Below are 25,932 nucleotides of genomic sequence, written 5' to 3' on the forward strand. Positions count from 1 at the left end.
AACTAAAACGCACTCTAAATTACCCATAAAAATAAACATTTTATCTCAAACTATTTTAACTAAAATTTAAATCCAAAATTCAATTTCAAATGAAAACAAAACAAAACTCAATTTTAAGGCATCAAAGATAGCAAAACATATTACAGAAAACAGCCAAAACTGATCAAAACAATAACAACAAAGCCATCAAGAAAACCAGCAAGAACAAACCTCTCAAAACGCCTGAATTTTTAGGAGGAGAGGAAGACGAAGACGAACCCGGGCCCCGAGCAACGCCAGAGGTCGAATCGTTCTCGGTCGTGCACATGTAGCCGCAGCGGCTGGCTCGAACAACCCTGTAGACGCCGCTGTTGGCCAGAAGGTATACGTCCCGGTTGTTGTCCTCGCCGAAGCTGAAAATGTAGCTCAAAGAAGGAAGTGGATTCCCCGGCACGGTGAAGCTGCAGCTCAACGGAGAGTCGCGTGCGCAAGTGAAGGGAACTTTGCTGCTGCTGAAGTTGCCGCTGTTGGCGGGGCGCTCCGTGCCGGTCCATATCGAACCTCCGTAGAGATCGGCGTATAAATACCTGAAAATCGAATGTGCGATTAAACAAATCGAGCAAACTAGAGTATCTATTGTTCGACCTCGATTAGAACATCCTATCAGTACAAGCTTGACTCGGTTCATTTAGAATTCTAGATGAAATAGTGACTTGAGCTCGACTTATTAGGCTCGAGCTCGAATTCAACTCGAATTTCATACATATTATATATATATTTAAATTAAATATATAATTGTATAAATATATTTTTCATCACAATTTATTATAATAAAATATTTAAATTTTACTAAACAATAGTCTCTGTCCTTTAATATTATATTGATATGTAGTCGAAATAAAATAGAAATGATTAAAATATCTTATTAATATTATGTGATATAAAAATAATGTTATTTGTATAATATATTTGTAACGTTAACTACAGTTATTAAAAAATGAAATAAAAAAATAAATAATTTGTTAAATGAGGGAGGAAGGGAGTATAAAATAATACAAATATACTATTATTAATAACGAGTTCAATCTAGCTCAGCCTATTTAAGTATATAGTAATTCTTGATTTCGAGTTCGGCTCGTTATTTCTATAAAGGTGTCAAGTTGAGTTGAAGTTGGCTCGCCAGCTACTCAGTTCGTTTAACAATTTTAGTTTTAGAACATCAACTACTAAAGAGAAGTGTCGAGATGAAATTTGCGCATATTACCTTCCGTGCATACAAGGATCGGTCATGGATCGATAAAAATATCCCCCGGTGATCGATGCCGAGCCTTCGTTCACATTCACTTCAGAGTGATTGTATCCAACAGCCGGGAAGATTAGCCTTGCTGCGTCTAGTGAAGCATTTCCTCCCGAAGGCTTGTAGACGTAAGGACCCTCGTAAGCTCGCCAACCGTAGTTCCCACCGCGAGTGATCAAGTCGACCTCTTCATATCGATCCTACAGAAAAAACGCAGCTCGTTCTTATATATCACTTGAAAGCTATCGAAGAACAGCCAAGATAGATTACCTGTCCAACGTCGGCGCAAATGAAATACGATGGCCTCGCTGAATCGAAGCTGCAGCGCCACGGATTTCGTAGCCCCAAAGCCCATATTTCCTTCTGCATTTCCTCGTCGTCGATGTACGGGTTGTTTTTAGGGATCGAATAGTTCCCCCATAGCTCGGATTGATCGACTTCTTTTGCACCTGAAAAAAGGAAGGTCGAACTCCTTTCATCGACTGTAAAGTTTTCGATCAACAAGAAACCTGATCGCTTACTCGGGAAGCTGTCGACATCGAATCTCAAGATCTTTCCGAGCAAAGATTTCTTGTTTTGTGCAAAGTTAAACGGATCTCCGGTGCCTCCTCCGTCTCCCATCATCAGATACAAATAGCCGTCTTCGGGGCCGAAAAGAATCTGTCCCCCGTGGTGTCCTGTAAACGGAAGCCCCATCGTAAAGATCCGTCTCACTTCCTCAGGTTTAGCGTTCATCGCCTGGTAAAAACAAGAACAAACTTTCCTTCATGATCGACAAAAAAAAAAAAAGCTTAAGAGGCGTAATTAGCGTCGATATACCGAAGAAAGCTGAGGCGCGCTTCCATTGACAGAGAACTCGGCGATGACACTGTGAAATCGACAAGGCTGTTCAGTGCTGTTAGTGCTAAGTTTCGAAGGATCGCAGTCGACATCTGAGTTGCACGCGCACCTGCCTCCACACCCCGGCGTCTTCTCCTTGTCGCAGTTGAATGAAACGAAGAACCTTCCGTTTTCAGCGAAGTTCGGATGGAATGCAACTCCTAACATCCCGAATTCGACGTCGTAGTGAACCTCATCCGTTAGGTCTAAAAAAGGATCGGCTTCGTCAAGAAACAACGTTCCTCCCGATCCTTCTTCAGGGATCGTCGCCAGCCATATCTTTCCTTGCTGGTTCGAGAAAAAAGCTCGGTTGGAGCCATCGGGGTGTGCAACCATGTTAAGGTACGATCCGTTTGCAATTTTCTCGAGGCAAAGACCACTCGGAGCAGCAGCCGGAGTCGCAGTGCTATTCAGGGCGACAGGTTCGCCGGAAAAACACGTCAGCCCATCATCAGAAGCTCCACCGTAAACATTACAGAAATCGGCTTGCGACCTCCAAATATCGGTCAATTTGATTGAACTAGAGTTTTCGGATGCTCTAAAAGGCGAATCGAATACAGATGCATTTCGACAAGTAGTCCAAACCGTGGAGCAGAAGTCGCGCGCGGCTTGATTAGACTGCGTCGAATTCTTCGAGATCGTTGAGTTGCATAGGACAGGAACTTCGCGAGGAGCTGATGAATCGACGCGGAAGAGCTGAGCCGAGAACTGGTCACACCTCTGCAAAACGAACAAGAAATGAAAAACATTACATCAACCGATCAATCTATTTACAATGCAGACAAGAAGATCGTCCTTACGGCGCAGAGGATGGACTTAAGAAGCGAAGCGCAGGCAGAGTCAGAGATGTTCATGGAATCGAACTGCTTCTTCAGCTGCAGATCATCAGCATCATCACAGCACGTGGCACCGGTCGAGGAACAAAACTGCAGAGTATGATTTGCAGCAAATGGTGCACCTGCCAAGCGAAATTCGAACACGAAAACATCGTTAAAAAACTCGGGTAAAGTAAACTTTCTTCAATGACTTTCAAAAACTAACATCACAGAGGACTTTCGTCGAACAGTTCATAGGCAATAGAAACTCACTCGAGTCAGTACAGAGAGGCAGTGAAGAATGAGGATCAAAATACATCACCAAAATCAACAAAATTGCAGCAATTTGAATACAGCCTTCCATGATTCCAGAATCTGATGAAATTATGCAAAAAACACACTTTTCAAATCAATGGAATACTTCCAAAATGATCACTACAAATTGGTCTCCTCCTGAAGAAGACATTGAAGAGAACGGGGAATCACAATGGCTGCGGGATTTGTTTGAAAGTTGTGTCGTTTCTTCTTCACCATTTGACATTTTTGTTGGATTGTCAATCAAATTGGGATATCACCAATCCAATCTGCAGCAAAAATGGTTGACTTTGAATGCTGGCATATAATGGAGTAAAATAATCACAAGTTGCTGGTTGGTTGACAATTTTGTGATTTGTTTTTGGAAAATCACAGGCTGGAAGAATGTATCCTTGGTTGGTTGAATCATGTAGTTTTGTTGTTGAATTAAGATTCTTGAAGGTATCTGCCATGGAAGTTTATCCAATTGGTAGAATTAAGCTGTATGTGAAAGTGAGGACTTCAGACCTCTTTTAAAGTATTACAGTGAACTGTGACATTATTTGAGTGATTTGTTTTTTAAGGCATTGTATATGCATACTGAAAAATATAAATATTTTTTTATTAAAAATTATGTAAATATTAAAATAATAAATCGAATGTATTCCTAATTATATTAACCCAATTATTAGGATTTGGTGCGTCACGCATGATGTCTATAGCAGCAATCCTAAGGTGCCTCAATCATAATTCATTTGAATTTTGTCATATACTCCTTCCGTCCCGAAAAATACAGTCTTCTTGTATTGAACACGGAGTTCGTAAAAATCAATGGCAATTGTGTAATAATAATGAAAAAATAAGATAATTTTATGATAATACAATTATTTATGAAAATAAAACTATTGTTTTGAGATCAACAAAAATAGTAAAAAAAAAGAAGTATTATAAATATGTATCTTAAATAATGCTATGTGACAAAATTAGAAACAAAAAATAATCAAATTATATAATTTGAATTGACTTAGAAGCTTGTGTTTCAAATATTTTGTTGCATGTTGAATTATATATATAAACTAGATAAAAATATTAGTACGAAGTCCAATATTGATAGAACTGTTTTTGCTCTCTCATATATTATTCATCGTGCATTAATTAATTAAAAAATTTCAATGCAATGGCATTTACGAGAATAAAAAAATAAAATATAAAAAGTAAAAAAAAAAAAAGAAAAACTTATAGCATATCTTTTTCTTTCCCTCGAAAATATTACATTAAATATATTTATTGTTTTTTCCTATTTTCAAAATTCGAAACTTCAATATAAACACAGTCCAAACGATAGAATCACACCAAAATACACCCCAAATTCTAATCATTTTTTTTTTCTGATGAAATATTCCAACACGATCAGAAGTAGAATGACAAGCAAATTCACCACAGTTCCTACATAAAATGTTCCATTCGATAGCTAGCCGGTTAACTCACGAGGTTTTGTAAAACCCGATCAGCGACTCTAGACACAAGCTCAATAATCTGGCAGCCTCTGCGGTCGCTTAGCCAACTCCGCCTACATAGACATGGAAATATTTAGAACACAAACCGGGAAGGACTGTTCATTCGAGCACAACACAGTTTCTAAGCATAGAAGAGGATAATAGGGCCTTCTGATAACAGAAGCTGGAAAAATCGATAAGCATTATTTGATTATTAGACACTAATCAATAGGTTTATGTGGGGTAAACTATACTCCCTCCGTTCACTTAGAAAATAAACATTTACTTTTTGCACGAAGTTTATTAAAATATTATATTTTAATGAAGTTGGTGATAGTTTGGAATTCCTACTGGGACTGAAATGATATCATTGTAGCATAAACTCAATTGGCTGTGCCGAAATAGAACAAAGTTTTAACATTTCTTATTTTGTCGAGTGGTTTGCATTGCTTGCCAAGATATACACTAAACATGCTTACCACAAATTCATTTTTCAGATGATCAAGTTCTTTATCCAGATCATTGATGGCCTGATTATATGCTTGCATAGGTGACGATTGGCTGGTCGTGTGGATCTGTAAATTTGACCATCACAAACATTATCAAATAGAAAACCAAACTGATCCATCCCATAACAACAACACTGTCAAAAAAGAAAGAAATTAAGCACCTAATTTTCATTTAATATATTACACAAAAGAATCAAATTTTCATTCAAAAGATCACAGCAAATACTATTTCAATTCAAAACTTTATTATTCTCAAACCTCAAACCCACATAGAACCTTAAAGAAACACATTAGGAGTTTGGAAGAAGATAAACAAATGAGTAATTAGTATAAAAATAATTAACTAGAGTATTAAACAAGGTTCACTTCACCCCGGTTTTAACGCCTTTGCAAAATCATTATAACAAACTAAACACCACCAAGGCCAATAGCATTAGAGAAACTACTCATCTTTTCAAACCATAAAATGAAAGGAAGAAAAGATACCTATCTATTAAGATACAAATTAATGTGTTAATACCAAATTAACATTCTATGTATCAGTCAACTGCCGCTTCCGGGAAGTTATATCATGAGACAAAGCTGCAAAAGTAATGTCTTACAACATTATCCACTGCCGATGCAAGAAAACCACAATCTAACCCTTCATACAAAAATTTGATACTAGATCTGTCCAATATTATAGTTTTTCTCAATCTTGGGCAGATTCTTAGACAATATTTAACACTACTAGTTTCCAAAGACCACATTGAGATCCATTTCTATGCAACCTAATTTGATATTTCACATTTGCCTTAAAATGTTTACAAGGCTCAATTTTTATACAAACTAAGATATGTTTTAAATCTCAAATGGTGTAAAAAATTATAAAGAGACCGTTGTGATTATCATAACAGAATTTGGGGATAACTTCATCGAAAACAGAATACATTCAAGGAAGACTGGGAAAACAAAAACGCAAATTACAAACCCTTATAAGTATTTTGTACTGGAGAGGATGAGGCAGCTTGTAGCCAGCGAACATAACGTTCTCATCCCTGTGCAATTGCCTGCGTCACAAGAATTAAATAAAATTAGGGTTTTCAGAAAACGACAACCCTAAACACCATTAAACAGAGCAGTAGCATACATGCGGAGAATGTTGCCGATGGTGTGATCCTCACGCTCAATAGTGAACGACGCAGCATTTATAATCTTCGTGTCCCGCTCGTAAGACACCCTGTTCAGTCAATTAAATTCACCGCCAACGCAAATGAAAAGATCAGAAACCAGTACCAAAACAAACAAAAAAAAAAAACACAAGAAAAAACATAATATGGGGACGAGATAGGAAGGAACTGCACTTGGAGACACCCTCAGGAACGACGAAGCGTTCGTAACGATCGGGGGCGTTCATCTTGTTCTTCTCTCCAGCTCGGTCCTTCCTTCGCTACTGAAGAATAGTGGACAGGGCAGAGTTAAACGCCGCCGTACGCTTTGTTAATGGGCCGTCGTGTTGTTGGGCTAAGGTCCGATTAAATCAAATTGATTTCCACTGGAATATCACAGGCTTGCTGATTATGAAGTATGGTAATTTTTTACTCCATCCCTTCGAACAATAAATATACAATAAATATACATTTATTTTATGCAGAGTTTAAAAAATAATAGTATTTTAATTATAATTGGTAGATAAAAGTATTATAATGATATTTTTACCTTACTTTTTGGTATAAAAGTAAGATGTGATGTAAAATAAGGGTATTTGTGAAAAAAAATAGGGTATTTAAGGAAATAGTTATTTTGTAATTTAACATCCCAAAATAAAAATATATATGCTTTGTAACTAGACAGATGGAGTATTATATAATTATATTTAATTTAAATTTTCTCATTATTTATTACATCATTTTTTATAATTTATTTTTATTTATTTTAAAATTTAATTATTTATTAAATATATTATTTTTATATTGTAACACTCTAATTAATTATTTAGATTTATATATATATGATTTTTACATAATAAATAAATAATAAATATATCTAAATATTATTAAATAAAATTTATTTATTTTAAATAAAATTCAAAATATGAAAAATAAAAAATAGAACATACAAATATTAAAAATGAATATATATAAATTAGTGGTTCAAATCATGACCGACGATTTTTAAATCGGCTGTTTAAAAACCGCTAATCAAAATTGTCAAATAATAATCAAAATTGTCGCTCGGAAAGGTTCGATTTTAGTTTGATATTTTGACAAACCGTAATCAACGATTTGTAATTGTAATCGGCGATTTTAACTGTTTGAGCAAATCTAAATTCAAGTCGTAACCGACTATTTTTAAACAATAAATTAGACACCGTAATCTGACGATTTATAAACCATAAGATTCCGTTTCGATATGATATTTTGACAAATCGTAACTAACTATTTAAAAAGAAAAAAAAAATCCCAATCTAAAATGTCAAAGAATTGAAGATTTTTAGACTACACTTTCATTTCTTAGGGTGTGTTTGTTTGGGTGATTGAATTGGATTTACACTTTTCATCCAATTTTCTTTCTAAAAAATATCAAATCAAACATCTATTTTTTATTTTTTATATTATACTAAAAATCAATTTTACATTCAAAACATCACGTCAACACCTATTTATATCACATCATACAACTATTCAAATTCAAAATTTTTACTATTCAAATCTCAACTCAAAATCCAAACCCCCAAACAAACACACCCGACTAATATTTATTATTTATATGATATTATATATGATTTCTAGTTTTTTTTCTTTTCAATTTTTTTTTATTTATATATAATATAAATTATATTATCATATACTCCTATTGGAGACTTTCTTACAATTTATATTTATATCTATTTATCATGTGTTTATTTGTGGGTTTAAGTTTTGACTTTGTGTTTCGAATATTACTATAAATTTTAATAAATGTTTGATACGATATAAAGATATATTATTGTGATATTTTTTACATATAAAATTAATTTTTAATTCCTCATTCGTCTTTTAATAATTTATTTATTTATTTATTTTGGTCGTCTTATAATAAAATATAAGGTTTTTTTTAATAATGGTATTATCTACCTAACATTATAAATACTCTTAGTCTTTTTATCTTTATTTTTACTATATTTTAATATAATATTAATATTTCTAAAATCTCGTACAAAAATAAACGGATAGATACATATGAGACGAAGGGAGTATAATATATTAAAATTAATAAATTGATTTGATATTTTTAACAAAAAAATATAAAATAACTATATATATATATTTTCTTTTTGCTTTTTTAAAATGCAACATTATGATTTTCTATAAAATAATTAAAATATCATATTAAAGATAAATTCAAACGCTAATTAATCATTTACCACTTGAATGGAGTATATTTTGCATACTAGAATTTTTTGGAGGACAATGTTAATTATTGCGTAGTTGTAGGGTCAAATTTGTATTATGAAAAATTAAATAAGGAAACAAACATCTCACTGTTAATTAGCATATAGCTACGGGGTCAATTTTTTATTATGAAAGTTAAATAAGGAAATGGATAACCGCTCCAGCCTGGCATCTCAAATGTATAAATAGGGATGGAGTCGAGAGAAAAGATTACATTCGTACATCGTCAAGGATTTTCTGCGCGGAGGAAAATTTCTCTCTCGAGTGTCTGTTCGTGACGAGCTTGATTCAGTGTTCTCGTTTCGATCCCTATTCTTCTCTCTGCCGCCGATAATCTCATCAGGTTCGCTATCTTTCGATTCTCATCTATTGATTGTTAAGAGTTTAGGTTTTGGACGCGATTGCACGGTTCGTCATCATCGATGGGTTATCCACAGTGGAGGGCGATTGGATCTGATTTATCAATGAGGATTTTGAGATTTAGATCTTATTTAGGATTCTGTTTATTTGGAGTAATCAAGGGTTATATAGAATCAAGAATGATTACCTTGGACTTCAGGATACATGTACGTGGATGTGAATGTTCCATTTCGCTTTGAAATTGAGGGATGGAATGTGGACTCAGAGAGAAGGAATGGATATTCATCTGACTTGCACAGTGCAGATTTCCTTCGGTTTTTATTTGATGGGAATAGAACAACCTGGCTTGGCTTATCTTGCGTCATGTTGGCTCAGATTCTGATTGTCCCTTATGGTATTTTCTTTTAGCTTTCGGCAATGGAAGTCAAGGCAGCAAGGAGAGTCCCAGTCTTTGATCGAGTAGGAAGTCAACCTGCGAGAAACGAAGTCTGCACCTTCTGGCTTGCGGGAAAATGCAATAGAAACCCATGTAGGTTTATGCACAGAGAGTCGCCACCTCCTCAAAGTGGGAAAATGTCCCATTCACCTCCAAGGAGTGATTTCCATCGAAATCGCTCCAGAAATTTGACTTGGAAGAAACCCAATAATTCTATCCCCAAAACTGGGAATGCGGAGAGTAGCAAGAACATTCCACAGAAAGTATCCACGATTAACAGAACCATCAAACACAATCAAGAAATAATGGATGTTACAAATGAGAAGGATGAAAGCACACATGCCCTACCAAATGATTTGGAAACTGACGATAGTATTGTTCAAGAAACTCTCCCAAGTATTGTTCAAGAAACTCTCCCAAAGCAATGCAAGAACTGGCTCAGTGGCAACTGTAGCCTTGGGGAGAAGTGCGCGGATAAACACTGTTGGTTCTATGGTTCTGGATTTACAATGTTGGGAAAGCTAGAGGGACACGGCAAGGTATTGCATACATGAGTATCTTTTTTCAACTTTCTATTTTACATAAGAATTGATATATTTTTCTCTGTTGTATGGATTATTATTCACATTTGTTTCCTGCAATCATGAGCAGGCTGTTTCTGGAATTTGCCTCCCATCTGGACACACTAAGCTTTATTCGGGTGGTGAGGATGGCTGTGTCCGAGCCTGGGACTGCTACAGCGGTCAGGTTGGAACTTTTACTTTTTTTTTTTTTTTTTTTCTTCTATCTTTTGGAAGCACTCATTTTGTTAGAAGGTGAATTAGTAGTTACATGGTTATTATTGCCGCATGCAGTGCTCTGGTTTGGAAAACTTGAACAGTGGTGTACGTTGTATGGTCACCGAAGGTCAATGGCTTTTTGTTGGATTGCATGATGCTGTTAAGGTTCGATTTTCGTTTTGTTTTACATGGTTATTATTGCTTCTTGCAAACATGGTTTCCTTACGTGTATCTTTTTTCTTTTGTGTCCTTGACGGTAATATAGGCTTGGAACTTTGAAAGTCAATCTGGATTTACTCTTAATACCGGAGGGGCTGTAATTTGTAGCATGGCTGCCGATGACAATGTCTTGTTTGCTGGAACAGAGGTAACTACTTCAAGTGTTAATTGATTTATGTCGTCCATTATATATATATGTTATGCTTCTCGGGATATTCTTGATTTATGTTTGGTGAATTAATCTCATTTTCCTTATGAACTTTTACATGGCTGCAGCATGGTTCCATATTGGTATGGAGATGGCAATCCGAAAGCTCCAATGCTCCTGAACCAGTTGCATTGTTGAAGGAACACACGGGTGCTGTGTGTTCACTTGTCGTAGGATCTAAGCGACTTTATTCCGGTTCTAAGGACTCTACTATCAAGGTAAATCTATATACACATAGTTACCTAAAAACAACGATATCTTCTTGTTCATTCTACAGAGGCCTTTGCTGGTTTTCTTTCTTTTCTTTCAATATATTTAACTCGTTGACAATGTGCAATTCGCAGCAATGGGATGTGCATACTTTGCAGTGCTTGCAAACGTTGCACGGGCATACAAGTGATGTGACGGCTGTTCTTTGCTGGGATTACTTTTTGCTATCCGCTTCCCTCGACAAAACAATAAAGGTTTAGCTCTATCTCCATCCTTTGCATTTCTTATTTTCATCTTTTGTCATTAAGGTCTCTACTTTGATGCTTTCCATCTTCTAATCAGCTGGTTTCGTGTTCTTTCTTACGCCAGGTTTGGGCTACCTCGGAAAATGAAACCATAGAAATGATCTATGAGATGAAAAACGATAATGTAAGTAGTCATTTAGTCATCGATTCATTTGTTAATATAATTTTGTCGTTGAATTTTCTCATGTATTCATATTATTTTCCAGGGAGTGATTGCCCTCGCCGGCATACATGCCTCAGAAGCTAAGCCAATTCTACTATGTTCTTACACCGACAACACTGCTCGACTTTTTGAACTGCCAACGTTAGTATCACCATCATCATCGTCGTATTTTATTTATTCGTTCGAACAGTTATAATTATATTTTGCGAATTCTCTCAGATTCTCCGAACGAGGTAGAATATTTTCAAGGCATCGCATTGAAGTGATTCGAAACGACGGCGACGTCGAGGGACTCTTTTTCACCGGCGATGCAGCCGGAGAACTCGTTGTTTGGAAGATGCTTTGATCCGTACATTCTTTCTCATGTAAATTCTCAACATTCTATAGAAGAAATTGAGAGAAATTTTTCCCATATCATCAGCTATTTAAGAATGAATGGAATATTTGTGTTTAGATAATATATTAATTATTTTGGAACTTTTGAGAAATTCAAAAATTATAATTAAAAATAAAATTTTATACTGTCTCTATCCCATTCCCTCTTTCTCATACGAAAGTATTCGTGTATTTGTAATATTAGTAGACAGTATTTGAAAAAATGGATAGTTTGATAGACTGAATGGATATTTTGTATAGAAAATGTATATATATATATGTGTATTTTTATTAGTTTTTTTATGCAATGTTCTGAATGAAAATTAATATATAATTTGATATTTTAAAAATACTAATAAATAGTGTATCAAAATTAAAATGAAAATATATGTAATTAAAGCTCATGAAAGAAATACAGAACCCTAGTCTACGATAAATCTTTCAAATAATTAATTAATCGAATGAGAATAAAGAATTTATACAATGTGTATAAATGATCTTTGACAATTTATTTTGCACATTAAATATGAAGATTAGATCAAAAAAATCATATAATGTTCATTTAATATTTGAATTTGAATTTTGTGTTTTAAAAAAATAATAATAAATTTTTTAACTGAAATAGGAATAATATTTACTCCATCCGTCCTAGATATTTTGGGCTTATTACTAGATAATTAGTAGGTATTAAAAGTATAACTAGTAGATAATTAAAAATATTTAATTAAGATTATAAAATTTAAAATTTATAATGCGGTTTAAGTGCGTAATTATATGGAAAGGAACGAAAATAAAAAATATGGATAAATTATGTGGAACGGAGAGATTAATATAATGCATTAAATAAAATTTTAGTTTTTTTTAATATATTAAATGAAACACACATATATATATATATTTGATTTTATAATTTTAAACATATTATTATTGTTATTATTGCATGATCCTTTTTTTAGTGTGTTAGATTGAATCAAATCAGCACTAGTTAGGTGACCCGATCATCACTATCTCATATAAAAGTTATATGTTGTGAAGTTTTATACAGGGGTGTGCAAAATTACCAATTTTCGATTTATCGACCAAATTCAAATTAAATTCGAAAATTCGAATTTGGTAATTTGGTAATTCGGATGATATTTGGATATGCCGAATTCAATATTTTTAAAATTAATTCGAATTTGGTTTTATCATTTTTGAATTCGGATTTACCGATTTCGATTTTAAACAATTATTTTATTCAATATAATATATACACACATTTTGTTTTGCAAAAATAAAATTACTTTATATAACACCAATTCATCAAACATAAAAAAATTAAATTATAAATTTATATTATTTTATTTTATTTATATTTGTATAAAATTTTAAATAAATAAACAAATTTGAATCATCACAACTCAAGTTTATTATGTTTATATTGAATTCGATCAATTCGGTAAATATTAAATTCAAATTAATTTCGAATTGAGAAATTAAAATTGAAAATTATGAAATTGAAATTGAATTTTATCGAAATTTTTTTTTTAAAAAAAAAATCCGAAGTTTTCGATGCACACCCCTAGTTTTATATGTGTATTCCACTGTATAAATATATTTATTGTGCTCGACGATACTAATAGGACCCTAATCATTATGGCAAGGAAAAGTTTGATTCAGAGGGAGAAGAAGAGGCAAAAGTTGGAACAGAAATATCATTTGATTCGTCGATCCTCTTGAATCAATAATATATTGTGTTATGTATAATTATATCATATTCTATTAAGAATATGCAGATTGCCTTTAATGTGTTCGATTAGGTCAAATAATACTGTGTTGATTCGATCTCATATAGCATTCAAACCGAAACGGTTTCTCTTAATATAATTTTGCATATGTGAGCGAATTGAAGAGTTTTTCAATCAACTATCGAAAGAGAATTTTTTTGGCAACGTCAACTGTTGTGGTGCAAACCCAAATCCCACATCGGAAGTTGTGAAGAAAATTTCACACCTTATAAGTTCCGAATGAACTCCACCAGTATGAGGCATTTTGAAGGATATCCAAAAATAAATCCGTGCGAGCTCGGCCCAAAGCGGACAATATCATACTTAGTGTTGAGTTGACTCAGTCCCAACATCAACCAAAATAGTTTTATTGAATGAGATTTTTTAGTGGTGTACTATTATATAGTGCTAAAAACTTCAAAAGTATATATGTAAATAAAGCCATAATTCGTTTTGAATTAGATAGTATTTTGAATAAAAATCTAGACTTATGTAGGGATTTATTCTTTTATAATTTTAAATTAAAATTAAAATTATTTATCTTATATAATTTTCAACAAAAACAAACTATTTAATCTCATAAAACATAATATTAAAATACTATTAAAAAAAAATTCAAATAAATACTTATTTCAAATCAATTTTAAACTCCAACGAAACAAAATATAAACTAAGGTTAACATATATATTTTAAATTAAAAATAAAAAATAAAACCTACTACTATCGAATGTAAGCTTGGCTCATTTCATCTTGTAAAAATTCGCAAAATAAGAGCAATGACCTTCAAAATAAAAAGCCTCTCAAATACTATGGAGATTTATTTATTTATTTATTTATTTATTCAATAGGCTTAAAAAAAAATAAAAAATCATAAAATGACTTTTCTTTTCGTACCAAATAAAATAAAATAAAAAAATACAACCCCGACGCTTTAGATCATATGCTATATATTGTTTGTTTAGTGTGACTTGCCTACTAACAAGTATTAGGTTTGGCCGGAGGTTTATCCAGTGCGCACTTTCGAATAGCGGCCGCAGATTTTCACCTCATAAAAAAAACAAAAAAAGAACACATGAAGCACTTTGACCTGTACAATGAATCGTACAGTTGTTATCCGAAAATGTACATTGAGGGTGTGTTCGTTTGTAGGTTTTTAACAAAATCTTACTATTCATCCAAAATTTTTCCCCCAAAAACATCAAATCAAACACTCATTTTTCATTTTTTATATTATAATAAAAATCAATTTTACATTCAAAACATCACATCATCACCTATTTATATCACATCATATAACTATTCAAATTCAAAATTTTTACTATTCAAATCTCAATTTAAAATCCAAACCCCCAAACAAACACACCCTGAATAAACTTTCGACCGAACATCGGAGATTTTAACATATGACCTTACAATTACAAGTTTACCTGTACTACCAAATCATCCCTTAGGGACAACTTTTTATTTGTTTATTATTATATATGTTCGTTACATCCAAACCTTTCTCGTTATCATCTTTTCCTCTTTTTCTCTCTATAATCTTCTCTCGTGCTCTCTCTCTCTCTCTCTCTCTCTTTTTTTTTCTTTCTTCCTCTCACATTCAATCTCTTTCTTCATTTCAGCCTCTCTTTCCCTCTCTCGCCAATTTATCCCTCACATTTTTTATAATGCGAAAACTTGTGCTCGTTATTTGAAAATATGGATGAGGTAAACCTTCGATCAAACATAATAGCCTGCAAATTAGGTTCAATAAGACAAATCACACTAAGTGAACTATGTGTAACAAGCAAAACATTGAGGCGTCGATGTCAGAACTCACGACTTCACGGTTAGTGAGTGACGGATCTACATTGGGGATCTATAAATCGAAGAACGAGTGAAGCCGGTCAGTTCTTCCTAAATTTTTCTAAGTATAATTTTTTCTAATTTTTTATTTAGTAATCAAATTTGCCCCCTCTGAGATTAATATTCTACATAAACCTCTGTATTATTATTATTTTAATTTATAATAATATATAATATTTTTATTTATAAATTTATTATATAAAAAATAAAATATTTTATCTTAAATACTATTTCCGTTCATTTTTTTTCTTCTACACATCCACATTATAGTGTTCAAAAAATCGACGAAAAAATTCTTATATTATTTTTTGTACATACAGAAACAACCGAATATCTGTTTCAAATAAAAAAAAATGTTCGAAATAGGTTGAAACTAAAAATAAACAGTAAAAAAATAAAACAAATAAACATAACAATTTTACCCTCCGGAGCCGCAAAGCTGGCTCCGTCACTACTCACGATCACAAATCCATCCCTACGCTACCAGACCATTCATTTACGGGACTACAATGGCACAGGCTCTTATAGAGATGACCTGAGGTTAAAAGGCATTGACACACCAGCTTTTGGATGAATTTGGAGGTATTTTCAGACATAATAAACCATTGTAAAAATGCTGTAATTGAGTGTAAATTAGGGGTCCATTTCAACAGCTATTATGTTAAGAGTCCCGTAAAGAATAACCTGGTGATATAGGGGTTGGACTTGTGACCGTGAGGTCATGGGTTCAAACCCCCGACGTCTCAGATCATCTGTCATACATGGTTTGCCTAGTGTGACTTTCCCGTCAGCCTTGATTTGTAAGATATTAACTTCGACCGAAAATTTACCCAGTACACACTTTCAGATAGCGGCTGCAATTCCCGCATCATCCATAAGAAAAAATGTTAGGTAAGAGAGTACGAATGGTACTTCAAATTCAAAGGAGACAAATGTCATGTGCCCCTATTTATTTTGTTTGTTTGGACTCATTTATTATTCTTATTTTCTAAATATATACCCTATGTATATATTAGTTCTGTAAAGTTCGCTTGCAAGTTTATCGGAATCGCAGCCGAAAAGTAACAGCGTCGTAAAATAAAATAAAATTTATATAATCTTTTGTTATTAGTTAGTAATAAATAAACAAAAAAATTACTTTGAGGAAATTGTAATACTCCCTCCGTCTCACATACCATGTTCACATTGCCGTTTCTATCCGTCCCATATACCATGTTATTTTCATTTTTTGAAAATTGATTACACACTTTAATCTCATTTAAAACTTTTTAATTTTATTTTTTTAAAATTTTAATTAAACTAATTAATTATCTTAATTTATAATTACTTATATTATAAGATAATTATTTTCACTAATATATTTTTAATTATCTACTAATTACACCTCTTCTAAAATACTATGTCTATCAGACACGGTACGAGATGAAATATTATTTAAGTGAAGAAGTTTTTATTACTTGTTTAATATTTTATATAAAAAAATTTATTTTCAATTTAAAAGTATAAACAATTTTTTAGTGGAAATATTATAAAAATAAAAGAACAAACCCCATTATGTCTTCTCCCCCACATATCACATGCCTTTGTATATTTGTTTTCTCTTTGTATTTTTATGGAAAAAAATTAATTTTGGTCTCAATATAAATAATTTCAATCAATTTTGGTTTCATTATAAACAATTCATCAATTTTGGTCCCAATATAAAAAACTCATCAATTTTGGTCCCAATATAAACAATTTCAATCAATTTTGGTCTCATTATAAACAATATAACCAATTTTGGTCCCAATATATATCAATTTTGGTAATAATATAACAAACTTATCAATTTTGGTCCCAGTATAAACAATTTTTAAAAATTGTTTATAATGGGACCAAATTTGATTGAAATTATTTATATTGGGACCAAAATTGATGAATTTTTTTATATTGAGACCAAAATTGATAAATTTTGGTTATATTGAGACAAAAATTAATTAATTTTGATTATATTGGGACCAAAATTAATTTTTTCCATATTTTTATTTATCTTCCAATCATTATTTAGCTTGTATTAATTTAGATAAATTATTATTAAGGCTATATGCAATAATACAAATTAACAAGTTGGGTGTTTTCTACCCTCTTTTTTTTTTTTTTTTTTTTTTTTTTTTAATTTAGAATTTGAATTTTGGCTTAATTAATAGTATATTAATATGATATTTTGCGTGGAAATATAATGAATTTTCATTGAGAATTTTGAAAATTGAATAAAAAAATACTTCATCTGTCTCATGTAATATGAGTGCATTACTGTAGACATGGGAATTTAGGTAAAGTATAATTAGTAAGTAATTAAGAAATATATTAGTAAAAATAATTATTAGTTAGTAAAAATAATTATAGATTAAGATTAAGATAACTAAATAGTTTAATTAAGATTGAAAAAAATTTAAATTTTAAATTTTAAAATATGATTAAAGTGTATAATTAATTTTCCATAAAAGAAAATGACAAATTATGTGGGACGGACGAAAATAGAAAATAGAGACAAATTATGTGGGACGGAGGGGAGGGAGCATGTATCATGTTGATTTAATATGAGGTAAATAAGTTATAATGTCTACTTGTATTGCTTACGCCACGGTGCCAGTGTCTTAGATGTCAACACCGTACTAATTAAACACTAATGATTATATTTAGGGTGTCTGGGAAATTGAATTTTAAATATACTATTCATCTAATTTTTTTTCTCTTAAAAATATTAAATATTTTTTATTTTTTATATTATATTAAAAATCAATTTTACATTTAAAATATCACATCAACATCTATTTATATCACATCATACAATAATTTAAATTCAAAATTTTTACTATTCAAATCCCAACTCAAAATTCAAACCATATTATTTTGATACTGTATGATCAATAATAAATAAGATTTATTTTGTAATTTCATTGTACACATTTTAGTTGAAGTAATTAATTCTATGGTGAGAACATAAATTATACTCACTCTTTCCGCGAAAGACGAGTGATTTTGTTAGAGATACAATATTTTAGATATAGTGGGTTATTAAGTTATTTATAATAAATTATGATAATATTTTATTATTTTTTATATGTGTAGTACTGTTGGTATTTTAAATATTTTATAATTATATTTTAATAAAATATATGCAATATGGATACCATTTTGTTGACCATAAAATTTTATATAGTACAAATGAATAAAAAAAATATTTATTTATTTATTATTACCACAAATTAGTTTTATAAAAAGTGAGGAGTTTCAAAGATAGATAAAAATATTTGTTAATCGAAGAGATCGTGTCTGAGATGTTAGAAGTTTAATTAAATTGATTTATATTTGTTAAATATATTTAAGATTTATAAACTTACCAAAAATAGAAATGTGTCGTCTTTTGTGAGACATACCGAAAATGAAATGAGATCATCTGTGACGGGACGGAGGCAATATTTCTAAAAAGCATGAGATCAATAAATAGACGCAACAATGATATATTTTTTATTACTGTGTTCGATACTTTCATTAGTTACTCCAGATGCTTTTCAAGTATAAAATTACGCAATGTATAAATTCAATTATAAAATAATTTACTCCATCTATGAAAATATACTTATATCAGTTGCACAGATATTTTAATGAATATAATATTATATTGATTATAATGATATAAAATAAGCATATTTTTAAAATTATATAAGTGAGTTAACGAAGTAAGTGAAAATTTTAGATTGACAGAGTATGAATAAATTATCTGCTATAAATAAATATTATATATATATATTTTTTTTATGGAGAAGTAAAAAATTAAATAAAACAAGATAGGAAATAACACAACAATATATATGACTTAGAGCACCATGATTAATAATAAAAAGCATAAAATTATGATTTTCAAATGTACATATATTAATTAATCTTTGAAACTCTTGAATTAACACAAATTCTTCTCATAAATTTCAAATCAACTTTCATATCAATTTTTTTTTTCTTTGATTTACAATAATATATATATATATATAATATGAAACTAAGAAAGTATATAGAACTCTATTCTCCAAAATAAATTTTTTATTTTTATCAGTTCTATATAAGAATGTCTTTTTTTTTTTAAAAAAATATAATTATACATTTTAAATTATAAATTTATAAATTTTTAATTTTAATTAAAATATTAAATTATTTAAATATTAATTTATAATTATTTTTTATAATTTTTTAATATTTTTTAATTTTTTTAATAATTATACTTTAAATAAATTCCCTTCTCCTTAATATGCACAATTTATCCGTGGAGAAAGTATATAATGGATGTGTTTGTTTCGAGGATTCTCCCTCAACTTCACTGTTTATCTAGTTTTTTTTTTTAAACATCAAATTAAATAATTATTTTTTATTTTTTATATTATACTAAAAATCAATTTTACATTTAAAATTTTACGTCTAACGTTTATTTATATCATATCATACAACTATTTAAATTAAAAAATTTTACTCTCTCTGTCCCACATACTATGTCAACACTGCCGTTTTGTTCGTCCCACATCCCATGTCAACACTGCCGTTTTGTTCGTCTCACATCCCATGTCACTTTTATTTTTTTGAAAAATAATTACACACTTTAGTCTTATTTTAAATTTTTTAATTTTAATTAAATTAATTAGTTATATTAATTTTATAAAATAATTATTTTCACTGATAAATTTTTGAATTATATATATATATCTTAAATTATTGTGTCTACGGTGTGTGTGACCAGACATCCAAAGTCGGACCGTGAGTACTACTTAAACCCAATATAGGTGTGTGGTGGCATAAATGCACAGAAATAATTCATTCACACAAAAAAATTTGAATGTCTGAAAAGAATCAAGGTTGGTTCCATTCCAGTAAAGCAGATTTAATTAATGCCATGTGCCCTTTCTTCTTGCTTCTTCTTCTTCATCTTCATCTTCATCTATTTTGGCCCATCTCCATCATCTCTGTTAATTCCTCCATCTACTTGCTTGCTTGCTTGCTTACTGTTAACAATGGAACAAACAAATCTACTCAAATCCAAAACTACCTTTTCATTATCTCCAAATAAATATGCTCTTTAATTAATGTCTTCTTTTTCCCCTCAACCCCATCTGGATATTGAAATGAAATTTACCTCTCAATAAATACTTAAATTCATTCATTCAGTGTAAGTTCCGTTATGACATATACATGCATATATATATATATAGAGAGAGAGAGAGAGAGAGAAAGAGAGAGAGGGGGGCTGAGGTTCACCCCTTTCTGTAACTTCCTTGTCGCATCAGTTTCTTCCACATATAATGCATTTTATTGCTCACATTTTTTGTATATAACCAACAACTTGTACTCAGAAATGCACCACTTTCATTGAATCTTTCTCTCACTCTTGCAGATTTTTGGTATTATCAATATTATTATTATTATTATTATTGATTGGTGTGTAGCCGTCGTTTCTTGTCGCCAATTGAAAACCCCCAATTTTGGTAACTTGGGGCTTGCTTTCCAATCTCTTTCAATTTCGAGTTCTTGAGTGGGTTTGTGTCTGAAACCTTGCAAAAAAGGTTTGCAGATTTTGAAGATGGGGGACAAGAATGAAGTTCTTGATGCTGTCCTCAAGGAAACTGTCGATTTGGTAATGGATCTGCTGCTGCTGATGATTATGAGTATGGTTATGATTTTTCATTATTCGATTCGATTTGATTTTTTTGATTTGATTTCAGGAAAATATCCCAATTGAGGAAGTGTTCGAGAATCTGAGATGCACCAGAGAAGGCCTCACAAGTGTTGCTGCTGAGGAGAGATTAGCCATTTTTGGACACAACAAGCTCGAGGAGAAGAAGGTCTTGTTCTGATCTTATTTTGCTTGTTTTTGCCTGTTACTTTTTAATGTTCTTCAATTTTCTTGCCTCATCTGTGCTGTGAATTGTATTAATTAAGTTCCCTTTTTGAGAATTTGTATTTGTTTTTGCACGAATTCGATCGGTTTGAGCTCAGGAGAGTAAGTTCTTGAAGTTCTTGGGGTTTATGTGGAACCCTCTTTCGTGGGTTATGGAAGCTGCAGCTATAATGGCCATTGCCCTTGCCAATGGAGGGGTGAGAACAATATTTTGATTCGATTCGATATTCAATTCGTTATTTGATTCGATTCTGTCGTTGGATTCTTTGTTTGGAGAATGTCTGTATTGATTCGATGTCGAATTCGGCAGGGAAAGCCTCCGGATTGGCAGGACTTTGTCGGGATTATAACGCTGCTCTTGATCAACTCTACGATCAGTTTCATCGAGGAGAACAATGCCGGCAATGCTGCTGCTGCCCTCATGGCGCGGCTTGCTCCAAAAGCGAAGGTTCCGCGTGTCGATTTTTTATATTTGCGGCGTTTGTTTGTGATATTGTTGATGGATTTTGTGTTTATTGTTTGTTCGTCGAAAGGTTTTGAGAGACGGGAGGTGGAATGAGGAAGAGGCGTCGATTTTAGTCCCCGGCGACATTATTAGTATTAAGCTCGGCGACATAATTCCTGCCGACTCTCGTTTGCTCGAGGGCGATCCGCTGAAAATCGATCAGGTTGGGATTTGGAGGAAGTTCGATTTTAGTTTAGTTTAGTTTCGACGAGTTTTGTTGGATAATGTTGCGTTCGTCATGTCATCGTACAGTCAGCGTTAACGGGCGAGTCTCTTCCGGTGACAAAGGGGCCGGGAGACGGCGTCTACTCGGGTTCGACGTGTAAACAGGGCGAGATCGAGGCTATCGTCATCGCCACCGGCGTCCACACCTTCTTCGGAAAAGCGGCGCACCTCGTCGACAGCACGAATCAAGTCGGGCACTTTCAGAAGGCGAGTTTTTACAAACCCGTCGAACATTTTGTCGAAGCATCAAAAATTTGATTCGTAATTTTGTCGTATGGCCAGGTTTTGACGTCAATCGGGAACTTCTGCATCTGTTCGATCGCCGTCGGGATGGTCATCGAGATAGTAGTGATGTACCCGATTCAGCACCGCGAGTATCGCCCGGGGATCGACAATCTCCTCGTCCTTCTCATCGGCGGGATCCCGATCGCGATGCCAACCGTCCTGTCCGTGACGATGGCAATCGGGTCTCATCGTTTGGCCCAACAGGTTGTCGTCGTCGTCGACGCGGTTTAATTCGTTTTGTCATGGTTTCGATGACTAATGTAACGCTATTCACTCGCAGGGCGCGATTACGAAGAGAATGACGGCTATAGAAGAAATGGCGGGCATGGATGTGCTCTGCAGCGACAAAACCGGGACGTTGACGCTGAACAAGCTCACCGTGGATAAGAATCTCATCGAGGTTTTTGCCAAAGGGGTCGACGCGGATACCGTCGTTCTGATGGCAGCTCGAGCCTCCCGTACTGAAAACCAGGACGCGATCGACACTGCTATAGTCGGAATGCTGGCTGATCCGAAAGAGGTATCGAATCTTATTTTCGTTAAAACTTTCCGAACTTTTGCGAAATTGACGCGTAGATTTAACTTCGATAAGGCTCGAGCTGGCGTGCACGAGGTGCATTTTCTTCCGTTTAACCCTACGGACAAGCGAACTGCTTTGACGTACATAGACAGTGAAGGGAAGTGGCATAGGGTCAGCAAAGGCGCTCCCGAGCAGGTGCGTACGGCGGCTTATTCTTGTCGATACGGATATGTTTTATTCCTCGAGTCGTAATTCTATAACGTGTATGTTCAGATTCTAAACCTCGCGCACAATAAGGCGGACATCGAGCGCCGAGTTCATGCTGTGATCGATAAATTTGCAGAACGAGGGCTAAGATCGCTCGCCGTTGCATACCAGGTCTTAGTTTTTCGATGGTTTACATTAACCTCGAGTACGCGCAGCTACATTGTTTGTTCGGATTTATCGAATTTTCATTTCAGGAAGTTCCGGAGAGGTCGAAAGAGAGTCCCGGCGGGCCGTGGCAGTTCATTGGCCTCTTGCCACTCTTTGATCCGCCGAGACATGACAGCGCCGAAACTATAAGACGAGCGTTGAATCTCGGGGTTAATGTTAAAATGATTACCGGTACGGTGAATACACTACGAAGCTAAATATATGTTTTGTCGATCCCTAATTGCTCGAAAATCTTTGATTTGACAGGCGATCAGCTTGCGATAGGGAAAGAAACTGGACGAAGGTTAGGAATGGGAACTAACATGTATCCTTCGTCCGCGTTGTTGGGGCAGAATAAGGATGAATCGATTGCTGCTCTACCGATCGACGAACTCATTGAGAACGCCGATGGTTTTGCCGGTGTCTTTCCCGGTACGGTACTTAATTGGAACTTAAAAAAAGCTTTTTGATCGAAGAATGTGTTTTTGTCGATTTTTTGTTTGTTTATATGTTCGTCTCGAGCATTCCTCAGAGCACAAATATGAAATCGTGAAGCGCCTACAAGCGCGAAAACACATTTGTGGAATGACCGGCGACGGGGTGAATGATGCGCCAGCTTTGAAGAAAGCAGATATCGGCATTGCAGTCGCGGATGCAACTGATGCAGCTCGGAGCGCCTCCGATATTGTCCTAACTGAACCCGGCCTCAGCGTGATCATAAGCGCCGTCTTAACCAGTCGAGCAATCTTCCAAAGGATGAAAAATTACACGGTAAATCTTTGTTTTTTTGTGTAAATTTTTTGTTAGTTCTGATATTTTTTGTATGCTGATCAACTTGCGTACGAAGATCATGAGTTCATGACTTTTTTCTACCTGTTTTCGCAGATTTACGCTGTTTCTATTACAATCCGTATCGTGGTAAGTTGTTTTTCTCCCAAAAATTTATCGTAAATTCGAATTCGCCTCTTGAACAATAGCTCGACGTAATTCCCTTTCTTCTTCTAGGTTGGTTTTATGCTTTTGGCGTTGATCTGGAAATTTGATTTCCCGCCTTTTATGGTGCTTATTATTGCCATACTAAACGACGGTTAGTTGTTTCTGAGGATGCTTCAGCTGCAATACGGCTTTATATATCCGTCGCTTATCTTACTGTTCTTTTGATTAGGTACAATCATGACCATATCGAAAGATAGAGTGAAACCTTCGCCACTTCCGGATAGCTGGAAGCTCGCTGAGATTTTTGCCACCGGAATCATTCTTGGCGGCTACTTGGCAATGATGACGGTCATATTCTTTTGGGCAGCATACAAAACTGATTTCTTCCCGGTATGCTTTTTTTGTTTTCGTATTCGAAAGATTGCTTACGGTATGCATAGTTCTTGATGGCTTATTCGAGTTTAGTTCATATTATTTGGCTGGAATTGAAATGTTTGTACGTTTGTTATGATTTTTGGGCAACTTGGGATCAATAGCGCGTATTTGGTGTATCGACTCTTGAGAAAACTGCTCACGACGACTTTAGAAAGCTCGCTTCGGCAATATATCTACAAGTGAGCACTATCAGTCAGGCTTTGATATTCGTTACAAGATCACGAAGCTGGTCGTACGTCGAGCGCCCTGGTTTGTTGCTCGTAGCAGCGTTTGTGATCGCTCAACTGGTGAGAAATAACGCGTTGCATCTTTAATCAGCATGGCATCTTATTCCTTACAAATCGTTCGACTGTGATAGGTCGCTACTCTGATCGCGGTGTATGCAAGTTGGAGCTTCGCTGCCATCGAAGGAATTGGATGGGGTTGGGCCGGGGTGATTTGGCTTTACAACATCATATTCTACATCCCGCTCGACATCATCAAATTCCTCACACGCTATGCTCTCAGCGGGAGAGCTTGGGATCTTGTTCTCGAGCAACGGGTAGAAAATTTACGCAATGAGATGCAACCTATGTGTTCTAGATGTTTCGATTTTCAGCGTCGTGTTTTTTTTCTGTTGTAGATTGCTTTCACGAGGCAAAAGGATTTCGGAAAAGAGCAGCGCGAGCTAGCGTGGGCACACGCGCAGAGGACCCTTCATGGCCTGCAAGTGCCCGACACCAAATTGTTCAACGAAACCACCAATTTCTCGGAGCTCAACCAGCTGGCGGAGGAAGCGAAAAGAAGAGCGGAGATAGCAAGGTACACACAATGTCGATGTCTGGTACCATGTTCCATGTCTGAATCTCATTTTCAAAAACTACTAATGTATCGTACGCAGGTTGCGAGAGCTGCACACTCTGAAGGGGCATGTCGAGTCCGTGGTGAGGCTGAAGGGTCTCGACATAGAGACGATCCAGCAATCGTACACTGTGTAAGAACACTACAACCGCGTAGAAACCGTCAGCCTCGGTTACATTTCAAACCAACGACCGATGGATTTATGCACGAGTGTATTACTAGAACCGTGCTGACTTCGCAACTTTGATTCTTGCATCGAAGACTTCGATAGGTTCACTATTTCAGATACGTTTCAAACTCTGCATCTCTTCATATATTATCGTTCTCCGTCATGCTTATACTTGTTTGTCGCCTTCGAAAACAATACAATACCTCAAACCGTCGTATGTTTATGTCTTGTAAGTTTCATCGGGAGGAATTCTAATCACGCAATCCTGTAAGGCGGTTCATTTTCCCGCCAAACTGAAATAGAACATGAAACCGTAAGATAGAAACAATAA

The 25,932-nt window shown here is 33.9% G+C and overlaps 4 protein-coding genes across 5 annotated transcripts; 2 read left to right on the forward strand and 2 right to left on the reverse strand.

Annotated features, from left to right (window-relative positions):
* Window positions 1-21: 21 nt before the first annotated feature.
* LOC127241796 (HIPL1 protein-like) lies at window positions 22-3,761 on the reverse strand. Its single transcript, XM_051261013.1, has 7 exons — window positions 3,244-3,761; window positions 2,956-3,113; window positions 2,096-2,875; window positions 1,798-2,014; window positions 1,547-1,725; window positions 1,244-1,476; window positions 22-566 (listed from the first exon to the last, which is right to left on the reverse strand). The coding sequence occupies exons 1-7, from the start codon at window positions 3,332-3,334 to the stop codon at window positions 164-166; spliced, it is 2,061 nt and encodes a 686-aa protein (XP_051116970.1). The 5' UTR covers window positions 3,335-3,761; the 3' UTR covers window positions 22-163.
* A 724-nt stretch (window positions 3,762-4,485) lies between these two features.
* Window positions 4,486-6,753, reverse strand: LOC127241797 (DNA-directed RNA polymerases II, IV and V subunit 11). Its single transcript, XM_051261014.1, has 5 exons — window positions 6,613-6,753; window positions 6,399-6,488; window positions 6,240-6,318; window positions 5,240-5,335; window positions 4,486-4,834 (listed from the first exon to the last, which is right to left on the reverse strand). Exons 1-5 carry the CDS (start codon window positions 6,663-6,665, stop codon window positions 4,793-4,795), a joined length of 360 nt encoding a protein of 119 aa, XP_051116971.1. The 5' UTR covers window positions 6,666-6,753; the 3' UTR covers window positions 4,486-4,792.
* Window positions 6,754-8,890: 2,137 nt separating this feature from the next.
* LOC127241588 (zinc finger CCCH domain-containing protein 48-like) lies at window positions 8,891-11,828 on the forward strand. 2 transcript variants are annotated; one of them, XM_051260717.1, is made up of 10 exons: window positions 8,891-9,025; window positions 9,242-10,017; window positions 10,130-10,225; window positions 10,333-10,422; window positions 10,523-10,624; window positions 10,753-10,902; window positions 11,029-11,148; window positions 11,264-11,323; window positions 11,406-11,503; window positions 11,582-11,828. In XM_051260717.1, the coding sequence occupies exons 2-10, from the start codon at window positions 9,460-9,462 to the stop codon at window positions 11,706-11,708; spliced, it is 1,401 nt and encodes a 466-aa protein (XP_051116674.1). In that variant the 5' UTR covers window positions 8,891-9,025; window positions 9,242-9,459; the 3' UTR covers window positions 11,709-11,828. The 2 variants fall into 2 exon arrangements, with proteins under 2 accessions (XP_051116674.1, XP_051116673.1); XM_051260716.1 differs by having other exon boundaries at window positions 9,451-10,017.
* Window positions 11,829-20,618: 8,790 nt separating this feature from the next.
* On the forward strand, window positions 20,619-25,824 carry LOC127241647 (plasma membrane ATPase 1-like). The gene is made up of 20 exons (XM_051260791.1): window positions 20,619-21,008; window positions 21,097-21,216; window positions 21,371-21,469; window positions 21,583-21,720; window positions 21,806-21,940; window positions 22,030-22,209; window positions 22,285-22,491; window positions 22,568-22,807; window positions 22,880-23,002; window positions 23,081-23,185; window positions 23,269-23,413; window positions 23,489-23,653; window positions 23,754-23,992; window positions 24,107-24,139; window positions 24,227-24,308; window positions 24,387-24,547; window positions 24,694-24,879; window positions 24,951-25,133; window positions 25,215-25,393; window positions 25,473-25,824. The coding sequence occupies exons 1-20, from the start codon at window positions 20,955-20,957 to the stop codon at window positions 25,567-25,569; spliced, it is 2,871 nt and encodes a 956-aa protein (XP_051116748.1). The 5' UTR covers window positions 20,619-20,954; the 3' UTR covers window positions 25,570-25,824.
* The last annotated feature ends 108 nt before the right edge of the window (window positions 25,825-25,932 follow it).

This window comes from Andrographis paniculata, unplaced genomic scaffold (assembly GCF_009805555.1).
Source record: "Andrographis paniculata isolate CXL003 unplaced genomic scaffold, ASM980555v1 Contig83END, whole genome shotgun sequence".
Taxonomy (NCBI): domain Eukaryota; kingdom Viridiplantae; phylum Streptophyta; class Magnoliopsida; order Lamiales; family Acanthaceae; genus Andrographis; species Andrographis paniculata.

Bases quoted from the DNA above. Each gene is read 5' to 3' on its own strand.
- LOC127241588 (XM_051260717.1), top strand. From the start codon at position 9,460: ATGGAAGTCAAGGCAGCAAGGAGAGTCCCAGTCTTTGATCGAGTAGGA. The intron at 10,226-10,332 runs GTTGGAACTTTT...TGCCGCATGCAG, and splicing joins GGGACTGCTACAGCGGTCAG to TGCTCTGGTTTGGAAAACTT. The intron at 10,625-10,752 runs GTAACTACTTCA...ACATGGCTGCAG, and splicing joins TCTTGTTTGCTGGAACAGAG to CATGGTTCCATATTGGTATG.
- LOC127241797 (XM_051261014.1), bottom strand. From the start codon at position 6,665: ATGAACGCCCCCGATCGTTACGAACGCTTCGTCGTTCCTGAGGGTGTC. The intron at 6,489-6,612 runs GTGCAGTTCCTT...TTGACTGAACAG, and splicing joins GTTCCTGAGGGTGTCTCCAA to GGTGTCTTACGAGCGGGACA. The intron at 6,319-6,398 runs GTATGCTACTGC...CTTGTGACGCAG, and splicing joins ATCGGCAACATTCTCCGCAT to GCAATTGCACAGGGATGAGA.
- LOC127241796 (XM_051261013.1), bottom strand. From the start codon at position 3,334: ATGGAAGGCTGTATTCAAATTGCTGCAATTTTGTTGATTTTGGTGATG. The intron at 2,015-2,095 runs GTATATCGACGC...TGTTTTTACCAG, and splicing joins GCGCGCCTCAGCTTTCTTCG to GCGATGAACGCTAAACCTGA. The intron at 567-1,243 runs GTAATATGCGCA...TTCGATTTTCAG, and splicing joins GATCCTTGTATGCACGGAAG to GTATTTATACGCCGATCTCT.
- LOC127241647 (XM_051260791.1), top strand. From the start codon at position 20,955: ATGGGGGACAAGAATGAAGTTCTTGATGCTGTCCTCAAGGAAACTGTC. The intron at 23,003-23,080 runs GTGCGTACGGCG...GTGTATGTTCAG, and splicing joins GCAAAGGCGCTCCCGAGCAG to ATTCTAAACCTCGCGCACAA. The intron at 24,309-24,386 runs GTTAGTTGTTTC...TCTTTTGATTAG, and splicing joins TATTGCCATACTAAACGACG to GTACAATCATGACCATATCG.